The 12076-nt window shown below is 36.2% G+C and overlaps 1 protein-coding gene and 1 non-coding gene across 3 annotated transcripts in view; both read left to right on the top strand.

Moving 5' to 3' along the window:
- SPATA16 (spermatogenesis associated 16) overlaps positions 1-12076 on the top strand; it is a 252692-nt gene that overhangs the window by 162785 nt on the left and 77831 nt on the right. For both annotated transcript variants that reach the window (XM_054483031.1, XM_054483032.1), the window contains exon 5: positions 1288-1372. In XM_054483031.1, coding sequence (XP_054339006.1) covers positions 1288-1372 — 85 coding nt within the window. The remainder of the gene's footprint in view (positions 1-1287; positions 1373-12076) is intronic.
- Positions 3100-3200, top strand: LOC129034463 (small nucleolar RNA U13). The gene has a single exon (XR_008501937.1). It is a non-coding gene; the product is annotated as a small nucleolar RNA U13 (small nucleolar RNA).

Below are 12076 nucleotides of genomic sequence, written 5' to 3'. Positions count from 1 at the left end.
CCCACAAAACTTAAAATAGTTACTATCGACCCTTTACAGGAAAAGTTTGCCCACCCTTGATTTAACTAGTGGCTGGTATACTTCTTAAGCAATGTTTGTTGAACCATATTTGTAAATCCAAATGCTAATGGTAGAAGGAATCAGAGTGCAGGCCAAATTGTCACCTAAGTGTACCCAACTCCTATAAATATAGGGCGTGTTGTCCTTGAAAGTAAAATTTCTATATTTTCCATCTATTTCTTAAATTCAGAATTTATTAAATGAATTTCTATTAAATAACAGGCACCTCCATGTCGAGTAAACTTTCTTTTTAGGTTGTTATGAAAAGAAAATGTTTCCATGTGCTTCTATCAAAATGCAAACATTTGAAATGCACTTTTGTCCCTCTACAGTCTATGATTTTTATAACTTGTTTCTGTCCCATTCATATTCACACAACATCAAAACCTCCTACCTCTCTTTGTCTTATCATTAAGAGCTTTGGAAAATATAAAAGGATTCTTAAAATATTAGCTATTCTTAAATTATTGTCATTTATTTTGAAATGTCAGTGGGCAGCTTCTTTCCAATACTACATGTTTATATATATATATATATATAAATAGAGAGAGAGAGAGAGAGAGAGAGAGAGCTGAATAATCCTCCAGTTGGTGGTATTTGTTTCCACCACTGATTTTTTAGAGTCCTAATTTTTGTCTGTCCTGAAGAAGAATCTAAACATTTAAATTATTTCAACAGAGTAAGTTTATAGCTGCTATGCCTTATATACAAATCTGCGGGGAGAGGATTCTTCCTTGAATTGGAGATTTTTTTATTTTCTGTTTTCAGGAGACTAATAAGAGGTGAATAATACTTAACTCAGGTAAAGTCTGAGATATGCTTAAATACCAATCTAATAGTTAGCTATATATGCTATGCTAGGTTTGAAGACCTAAAAGTTCCTAAAATCTGTGTTACTCTGTAAGGGCTTTGAAGCTTAATATAGGCCAACCAAAACAAAACGTTCTCTCATAATCTTTAAATATTCTTATACTATACAAATTTAAAAAGCACCTAGAAGACAAATAGCTTATTGCTTCTCTTTTATAGTTTTGGTTTATCTACCCCCCCAAAAAAAACCCTACTTTCAACATTCTAAAATGTGCTTTGTGTTTTGCTTAATATTAGTCTAGACAAATTTATACACTAAAATCATCTTCCTCAGTATTTGTATATAGTGCCTGTTATGGTTTTCCTTCTGTCCTATACATTTGTGGTTTTTTTTTTTTAATCTGTCCTTGTTCTTAGGAGTGCCATGATTGCTGACTACATGTTCTGGCTTGGTGGAGGAAGGGAACAGAGCATAAGCAAGCTCATCAAACTGTATTGGCAGGTAAAAATTGATGTCCCAACTAGGGAGGAGAAACCCATCTCATTTTTAGAGCCAAAATGAAAGATTCGTGCTTAAAAGACTGCAGAAAAAGGTAGCTCTGGGCATATCAATCAGAAGGAAGCTACTGAATAATAATGTATTCATAACAAAGTAGATTTTCTAAGACTAATTCTAGGGGCAAAATTCAAGGTTGTTAACCCGTGGCCCATACTTCAGTTTTACAACTCAATATAAATTTTAGAGATCCCAGGAACTACTTTTCCAGGCATGCTACTATAATAGTAGGATTCTTAAAATATGAACATTGTATTTTCATAGATTCTTATTGATCTACAACCTGTAAAAAACAGATGCTAGAAGTAATATTGATTACATAATAAAGGAAAACTGCAAAGATCAGATGTATTTCTTTACTATTTACTATTTGAAACACTTAACCAATATCAAATTTCAGATCTTGTTTCTCATTTATTATTCAAAATGGCAGCAAGAAGTCATACCAAAGGTCAATCAGATGCCAAGAAGAAAGTCATAATTTCTTTAACTTATAAGAAGAATTTTGGATTTATTAGTTCAATCTCATTTATAAGACATGAATCTGTTCTTGCTTTACCCTCCCCCAACAAGCTGTCAATAAGTTTCTGCTGACATATATCCAAAATGAAGAGCTCACTTAACCCCCACAAAAATAACATCCAGTTTGCTAACTATTAAACTGTTTTCCTCACTTAAAGTGAATTTCTCCTCCCTTAAAACTTCCACCCCATTGTTTCCGGTGACTCCACGTGAACCACACGAAACCCATTTCCAATGAAATTGTTATAAATATTTGAAAATAACTACAAAAGCCAACTTTCTCCTCCATGTTTTCTTTTCTCCAGACTATGTGGAGCTTTTTCCTTGTATTTCAAGATGTTTTAATTTAATTGAATACGAACCTTTTGAATCAACCAGAATAAGATATTCTAAGGCACTAACTGTAAAGTAAGAAATAATCATCAACAGCCTTCTGAAGCTTCCTGTTTTTTTCCTGTTTTTTCCCCCCCACATTTTCACTACCATATCTTGGCCCCTAGTTTTTTGTCTCTCTATATTATATGTCATCTTTGTTAGATATTAAAGTGTCAGGTTTATCATACACAATTTCCAGCAACTCACATGGTTCTATCTGGAGATCAATTTACCTTCTATTAAAAAAAATTTAAATTAGTCCCATTATACTTCAGTTCTGTGATTATTTTAAAATGAAAAAACAAATGTTGATCTCCAGGTAGACAAACCTTTAATCCCAAAACAACCTATTACTTCTCTGATAATTTTAAGACTTTCCTAAGAGAATCTGGAACATACAAACAGCAGTAATGGCTGATGAACATGTAACTAAATAGTTGTTTAGAAATACCAGATGGGAAAAATAAGAAAATAATATGGGCTATTTGCTTTTTTATACAAAGAGGACTTTTTATAAGGATTTCAGAGGCTTTTATAAAGGATTTAAGAGAGGTGGGAAAGGAGTTGTGAATCTCGAAGACTGGAAAATATTCAGCAGGCCTGGTATATACTAGGTCCCCAGCGAATGCTTGACTTAATTTAATTATTCATTAAACAAATGTATACGAGTACCTATCCTGTTTTCTACATTGAACTAAGAAAATAATAGATCCAATGTCAGCATAATCTAAGACAAAGTAAGACCTTGGAAGTTTCGTAAATAAAAATTTTGTCTGACCATGTTGTGGTTCACAAGCGTTATAACTCAGTTTTTACGCTCATGTGTGAGACATGCCTCCTTCCAATCTTGTTATGTCAGCACATTATCCATCTGCTGCGAAAAAATTTTTTCTGTTTCCTTTAGCTTTCAGAGAGCATTAATATCCCTATTTTATTTACCTCAGACTAAGAAAATAATCTCCACTTACCAATGCATTCATGTTTGTGATATAAAAAGAAATAAAATGAATGTTTTACTATTATGCATTAATAAAAGATAAAAAATAGTTCTCTTTGTATTCCCTTTTTCTTGATTGGATGTAACCTGGCATAAGGGAAAAGAGCTCTTGTCTAGAAGTCAGGTCTGATTTGGCATAAGTTCTAATACTAACTAGATATTGAACTTAGGGCAAGTTAGTCTCTAGCAGAGCTTCAACTGGAAAGTGAGGATGGCTGGAATAAAGTGTTTGAGAAGGTTTATTCTTAAAGCCCATTTTAGCACTAAAATCTTACCCAAAATCTTAGGCACATCCAAAAATGATGTCACAAATTTTGAGGGAAAAAGAAGCAACATAATTAGAAATCACTTCCTGCAGATAAATTCTATAAATTAACACCCTCTATCAAGCCCCAACATCAGCACACTAAACCATTCACTCACCCATTATATATTTCCTGCTGCTAACCAGCTTCTCCTTGATCTTGATTCAAATGTATACATTCGAATCCCTAAACCTTGTTCTGTCCTAAATCAGAAGGGGGTTTTTAAACCCTGCCAGAGAGTGCCAAGTCTATGCCATCTTTAAAGATATACATGCCCCACTACCCAATCCACCCTAGCAATTTCACTGATGACTTCAAGAATGTCCCCAAACATCACAGACTAGAGACTGTATTTTCATGCACTTTTGTAGGCATCCATTAAGGTTAAATAGATAGACACTATTTTCACCACCTTTGCCAGAAGTTACTATACTGTGTATCTTCCTTTTCAACCATGTAAAATCCATACCATTTTAGTTGGTTATTCTTCTTAACAGGAAATGGAAAATTTCAGAATGTAAAAATTTGAGAACACGTCTATATTTACTCTTATACATGGTTGACTTACAAACTCTCAGATGCAAAAGAATGGACCTTTGCTTTGGTGAACTCAAGAACCTTTCAATTGCATTAGGAGCATTTTTCATATCATCAACCCAGCAAGGAAAAGAAAGGCATAAAGCACTATACTATATGACAGCTCACACTGGGATATATCACTTTGAATAAGTGTTTGCACATGTTATTCTATAATAGTGTCACCTCTTCAGAGCTAGAGAGGGTTGAAAATAACTTGTCATGACTGTACTTGCACGCAATGCCTCTGCAACCCGATATCCAGGCATCTGTAATCAGCCATTCTCCTTGAGAACACCTGGAGACCTCACCACAATCCTGAAGTAATTAGCAAAATAGAAAGTACCTAGTCGGGCTGAGACTAAGCTATTTTTGAAACAGCTGCCCTATAGTATTTATATATTGGTCCTACACTAATTTTATTACAAGAAGAACTATATATTAAACTCTAGTCCACCTCTCCCTGCTCCTTACATCCAGGGCTAGTTTTAATAACATGAGGAAAACAAGCAAGCAAGCTTCCTCCATCTTCCACTCCCCTGTCCTGTCCTGCTGCATTCACTTTCAGCCACATTCTGAGGCACAAAAGTTTTCATGTGTGTGTCTTTAACTCATGTAATGTGAATTACAGAGCCAACCCCAGTCTGCAGTGCTCAGCAAAGTGAAGTGAGAAAAGGTAACAGCTAATTGTATCACAGAACTCCCACAAAACAAGTGCAGAGGAACCCCACTAAACAGGGGCATGCTGCCTGATCAGCTCATCCCCTACCTTAATGGTTCTTTTTTTCTTTATTTTTATGTTTTTGAGTTATAGACCCCTCTGAGAATCTAATTCATTTACAAGCATCCACCTAGAACAATAGTCATAAACACACACACACAGGAAATGTGTGCTTACTTTTTATCTCATTGGATTGGAAATTGATCTCCTATACATAGTCAGAATACCAGAACAGCATTTACAGAAAATTATGGTTTTCTCATTCTTGTGAAAAGGCTTTTGTAGCTTTTCTAGATCAAGGAATTGAAATATTTCATATTGCATCAATTTCAACATTTCATCTTAATGTCAATAACAGGTAAAATCCTGATTCACAAAGTCTCTACTAGCAAATGGAGTTAGAGCTCCAATACTACACAATATCTCAGATGGGTCAGCATGAATCAAGAATTACCAAAATTTTCAACTAAAATTTATAATACGTCATTTCCTTTGTCCTCGAGTAAATGAGGTCATCTTTGTTAGGCTTATATCATCAACGCTATCTATGTCAGCAATTTGTTTCCATTTTAAGGCTGTCTGAACAAAAAGTGACCTTCATAAGAGATAAGCCACTTGCCAAGTGTCTGTACATTTTTGTCCCCAGAAACTCTCAAGTCTTCGTCAGTCTCACCTTCAGTGTTGGAAAATCCATATTATTATTTGACTTCAGTCACCTCATTTAGAGTAGCTGCTTGGCAAAAAAAAAAAAAAAAAGCTTACAGTTTTTCGGCAGGATCTCTAATAGTAACTCCAGCATTTTCAATCAAAAGATTTGTTTAATTTATGTGCCTAAGATATCAGCCATTACAGAGCTAGTCCTGGAATTTCTCACCATCAAATTATTCTAAGAAGTTTTCTTTTCTCTTAAACAATTGTAAAGAATTAACCAAACTAAATCACATCTAAATCTCTTCTCTGGATTGTCAACAAACTTCTCTAAAAGGAAAGAACCTCATGATGTGCTCTTGTATCTTGACAAAGATCTACTGAAAAGGCACTAATTCAAGCTCTTGGCTACAAAGAAGCTGAAGACTTTCACAGCAGTAGAAAGACCTCTTTTGGGATTGTTGGAAGAGCTGTTGACACCAACACAGGCCCGTGCAGAAAGCATGACATGTGGAGCATCTTTCTTCAGTGAAGTAGCAGAGGCTGAGGCAGTGCCAGCTTCACAGGTCTTCCATCTGTGCAGAGAACACCAAGACTTCCCATCCAATTCAAGTTTCACTTGGCATTGAAATGTTTCCCATCTCAAAGCTATCAATGGCCTATATGGTTTCCAAAGGCAGCTTACCAAAAAGAAATATCTCTTTGGTGTGATTAGTCCTACTCTCAAGGGACAAAACCAGGAGCTGGCTGAACTGAGAGACAAAAAAGATTGTCCACAGCCACATGCTCAAAGACGGCCCATGGGCCCCTAACGCCTTTCTATGGACTTCAGGATTCACAAGACCACAGGCTAAGACTCTTTTACAACTCCTTCTCTTTACATGATTGTCACTATTGCAACAACCCCTTTTCTTTTTGCTATTAGGCCTACCAGGAGGCATTTACTGCTTCTAACACTCAAAGCAAAAAATAGCACCCACAATGTTATTGTCATGTAGTGACTCCATAAACTGCACCATGGCCATTCAAGCTTGAAACCTTTGCAATAGTGTCCATAGTCTTCTTAAGTTAGTGGATACCTTTATTATTTACTCTCAAATTGTATTTGTCATTCATACTCATTCAACAAATATTTATTTCGTGACTGTATGTAAGGCACTGTGCTACACGTTGGAGATACAGGAGTGAACAAAATAGACATCGCCTGTCTTCAAGGAGCATATATTCTAGCACAAACTATTTACCAGGAAAAGCTACAGACTATAAGGTACTTAAATTGTATACCACTTCTAGTTAATCTGCTTTCAAAATGCACCGCCATCAAAATGCATTGCAAAAAGCAGCTCGATACAGATTTGTCAAATCAATCAATCAAATTAAATATTGGTTTGACATGAAGCTCAGACCAATAACATTTGACATGAGAATATTTTGGCATAGCTGTTTTACAATTTTAAAAACCAGTGATTATGAAACCGATGAACATTTTGCTAGGTATGTGTGCATGTGTTCTAAGTTCACAATTGTAAACAACTTTTGTGCTTGAGTTGAGTTTAGGATCAATAGAATTTTTGAAGAAAGTTGCAGGTTTCCAATAGATTTTTTAGGCTCATTAATTTCTGTGCTCAGAGGTGTCTTCATGGAAGTTCCAAGTTCTTAGCCTACTAACTGCTTCTTTCAAACATGACAATCAAGGGAGCAGCAAGTGAATAGATTTCTCTAAACAGACGAGAGAATCATGTACAATAAATTAACACTGAACATGACTTGATTACTTATACTAATAATGATGACTTTTTTCTCTTCTATTCTTTGTTTCTCTTCTTGATATTGCAAAATCATCCCAATATTACTCATTTACCTGGTAAAAATGTATGCTAACCCCAAATAAATACAAAATCTTCACCATGAAATTACAGGCAAAGTAAGGTCAAGGAACTGAAAATATTTTTTATCTTTAACAAAACACCTACATTTTCTGGAGAAATGTGTTTTCTCTGAAGATTTGCTTCCATGTGAAAAATTTTTCCACAGAAAGGAACAAAATAGCAATACCATCTGAACATTTCTCTTAGTGGCCTATATTTATAGTGTATTTATTTATTTGGCCATGTCAGGCAGAGAGTTTCTAAATTATTTGCATGAGGAATGTCTGAAAGCAGCCCAGGCCCTATAGTATTTAGATTAGATGTAATTTGAGAAGCACTAAAGACACTCACCCAAAAATATTTTCCCCATCAATTCCTATGTATCATACTTAAATTCTTATCATTTGGCATTGAGTCTCCAGTCAGCCCTAGGTCATACGCGGAAGAAATTTTATCTAGAAGTGTTTAACTAAGTACATCGTTACCTCTGAATAGAATTGTAAAAATTCGTTTATTTGAGCTTTCTTAGTCTTCTTTGAAAGGTGAAAGCAGAATTCTATAAGAATAAGATATAGGGAAAGGTAAGGTCTAATGAGAAAATTTGACAGAAATATAGGAAATGTAGGCCAACCAGAAGTACCTTTTGAAGGCAATGGACATCTGTGCTTAATTCTGTCAAGGAAAGGAAGCAAAGGAAAATAGGCATCACGAAGCAGGAGAAAAAGGTTGGGTCTGAGATTCAGGAAACTTAACTTCTAGTTCCAAAGCTGACTCAGTTTTTAATAAATCACGCAATTTTTTATTAGCCAGCTACTGCTGCAATAATACTGTGTAACAAACCACTCTAAAACTCAGTGGCTTACCAAATAAATATGTTGGCTCAAATTTGACTAGTTGAGAGTAATCTCGACTGGGCTTGGCTTACCTCCAAGCTGCAGAGAGGTCCAAGTGTATTTCACGGATCTTTTGCTCTTCTTTGTCCAATGATTACCTGATGCAGGTTCTTTTTATGGCAAAATGCAGGATTCCAAGAGAGAAAGCCAAACCATATAAGCACATTTTAAGCCTCTGCTCATACCATCGTTTCTAACATTCTATTAGCCAAAGCAAGCCACACAATCAAGCCCAAGAGCAAAGGGTAGATTCTTCTGCCCACTACAAAGCCAAGACAAAGGGGTGGAGATGACGTTGCAACAAGGAGGGGAAAAATTGAGACCCACAACTCAATCTACCAAAATTGCTCTAGGCCTTCGTTTCTGCTTCTGTTGGACTTCCAATGAGGAAGTTGGCCTAGGTTAGTGGCTCTTAAACACCAGTCTAGTAACCAACTGCATCACAGTCACTTAGAAAAACATTTAAAATATTAGATTCCTAGAGTTGAGTGGGATACTAAAAACTGTATTTTTCTATTGTCCCCCTTCAACCAGGTGATTCTGATGCACAACCCCAGGCATATGTCTCAAAAGCTATTTCCAGTTTTTAAGTTAGTGACCAACTTAGCCCACCATAGAGTTTATCTGGAACTGTGCTATGTGCAAAGGTATGACATTGGATGACCTGCACAGGTGATCCTGCCTACCTGACAATACAATTTAAATAATTTATAAGACCCAGATTCTCCCCTCGATCTTCCCACTATTAGATTACCTCCCAGTAGATTAGGCAACTTATGTTTTCCATTGTTAACAGTTAATAATTGCTGTCCCTTTCTCCCCATGATGTAAGCCAGATTTCCCTGTGTACTTCACATCCCTGAAGCAAACCTCTTGGCTGCTTAAGTGTCATATCTAGACAACAATGAGCATGCAATATTCTTTAGTCTCTTGCCTACAAAGAACTTTGTCTATTGAGCTAGATAATATTAAAATTCCCAGTTTATGAATTCTCATATTTTTCAATTAGAAGACAGACTAAAGAGGAAGTATCCAAATTGAGGTGAGAAGTAAAAGAGAGCTTCCTTTCCTGGGTCTTGCAAAAAGATAAATGTAGACATAAATTTCTCATCTAATTATTCATTCCTGTTTATATATTCTTTAATGATATGTTTCCATGGTTACCAGCGTTGTTAAATGCTGCCTGTGTTTCATTTTGCTTTGATGCTATTTGAGGTAGTATGCCAGTAGGAGAGGTTCACTTTTAAATGAAAGATGTAATTGAGGCATGTATTTGATCCAAGGTTGAGTGTTCCCATGAAGGAGATAGTGACCGTGACATTATTTGCTGGTTGTATAGTTTTGTGTAGTTCTTCTATTGATGTTCTGTGAGTGCTGCAGGCATTAGAAAGGAAGGGAAGAAAGAGGGGGGAGACAGGGAAGAACCTGAACCATACACATATATAAATTAATGTGTATATTTTACTGTATATATATGTATCATACTTATATATATATCATACATATATATATAGTGACATTGATTTAGCTGGACTGTCAAATAGGTGAGGTTGCTTTTTACTACCCCATTCCTTTCTTCTCCTCATGCTATCCCCACTTCAACCCAACATGTACATGCCAACAGGCAGTTTTTTTCGAAAATGGGTTGAGTATTCAATTGCATTGCCTCAGTGTGAATTTCAGCCACAATGCCACCTCTCTGGAGGTTTTTTGCCTTTGAAGCCCCAACTCTCACCGAGAAATAAATGGCTTTGTCCCCTGCTACCAACACAATGTCAGGCATCCAGATCATACAAGAATTTGAGGGCAGTAATCCTTGCCAGTGCCTCAGAATATGCCCTGCAAGGGGCAGCGTGCTTCACTTGCACATCAGCCTTCTCTGCACGTTGATAATTAAGGCTTAGAAAATTCAGGCAACAGAGCTGATACAGTCCCCGCTTCTCAGGAGGCTGAGGCAGGAGAATCATTTGAGTCCAGGAATAGTTAGAAGCTATTGCAGTGTTCCCCAACCTTTTTGGTGCCAGGGACCGGTTTTGTGAAAGACAGTTTTTCCATAAACCAGGGTGGGGGGATGGTTTCAAGACGATTCAAGCACATAACACTTATTGTGTACTTTATTTTCATTACTATTATGTTGTGATACATAATGAAATAATTATACAACTCACCATAATGTAGGATTAGTGGGAGCCCTGAGCTTGTTTCCCTGCAACTACACAATCCCATCGGGGGATGATGGGAAACAGTGACAGATCATCAGGCATTAGATTCTCATAAGAAGCACATAAACTAGATCCATCGCCTGAGCAGTTCATAATAGGGTTCGTGCTCCTATGAGAATCTAATGCCACTGTTGATCTGACTGGAGGCAGAGCTCAGGCGGTAATGCCAGCAATGGGGAGCAGCTGTAAATACAGATAAAGCTTCTCACTGGTCCACCACTCACCTCCTGCTTTGTGGCCCGGTTGGGGATCTCTGAGCTATAGTAGGCTGTAACCACACCCATGAATAGCCACTGCACTCCAGCCTGGGCAACATAATGAGACTCCATCACTATGAAAGTAACACACAAATAAACTAAAAAATTCAGGCATCACAAAAAGCAAGACAATTAATCCTCAGTGACCCCTGAGTAATGTTTATTTTGTATCTTCTTCAGAAATGTCTATTTTTTCAAAGCATTCCTGGTTTGGTTTTTCAGTATTATTAGTAGGTGATGGCAGAAGCCCATATCATTTAAATGCAGCTTTTTCTTTACTTTTTTTGCCTCCTAAAAAGCTTTTGGGTTTCTGATGGTTTCTATGGGAGGAAAAAAACTAACCTCCAAATTTCTTTTCATTTTCTCTCATTTGAGAAAGATATGGGCTTAGAGATGTAAAGCAATTCAGGCCTTTCTTTACTTTAACAAATTTATGTCTAGATATTTGATTCCCAGGAGGCCTGTGGCTATTCTGCATGGTTTCATGAGGTTATTTAATTTTCATAGAGACTTTGCCTTCCAGTCTAAATTTACAAACATGTTGACTCCTTCTTTGTGTTTGTTTGCATCTGAAAATCAAAACTTGTTATGAGCAAAACCAAATTTAGAGGGTTTTATGGTTATCTTTTCTATTTTCCATAGATTTTTATGGGTTATTGATTTACAAGCTTGCAGAGAAATTGAGATCACCTTTTTTAGCAGTTGGAGATGTGTAATAACTATTCCATGAAATCATGAAATTTTTTAAGCTGTGTTCACTCAGGTATAAGACAATCTGCAAAGCTCAAAGCTTTTAATGTTTTTATTTATACTCAGCCATCATTTTGGTGGTATTGCACACCAATTAAAATAAATTCTCTTTTCTTGAATTCATATGATTGTATTTTCTTCGCTAATTTTTGAAGACTGCCTACTTATCTGTACCTAGACTGAATCATTATCTTTTTTGTGATAATTTTCTCCCTTCCAAATAATGAGACCTTGGCATTTCAAATGTCAGCCTTTAACATGTGGCATGATTTCGTTTTTCTCAGGATTATAAAGTAACTGTTAAGCTAACCTATTTTTATTCAAGAAAGCATAGGTGCTATTATATATATAGTGCAGCCTACACCAGGAACCAACAACCTATGAGGAACAATAACTTCCAGAAAACCTCAGGAGGATTATTTCAAGCCCAAACATAAAGGGATGGAAAATATCATATTTAGCTGGCAAGCCTTCACTTCATTTATTATTTATTCTTCATCAGGTAGAGGTTGGCCT

The sequence above is a fragment of the Pongo pygmaeus genome, chromosome 2 (assembly GCF_028885625.2).
Source record: "Pongo pygmaeus isolate AG05252 chromosome 2, NHGRI_mPonPyg2-v2.0_pri, whole genome shotgun sequence".
In the NCBI taxonomy this organism is placed as follows: domain Eukaryota; kingdom Metazoa; phylum Chordata; class Mammalia; order Primates; family Hominidae; genus Pongo; species Pongo pygmaeus.
Note: the sequence above shows the minus strand (reverse complement) of the source record. Positions and strands in the feature narration are given on the sequence as shown.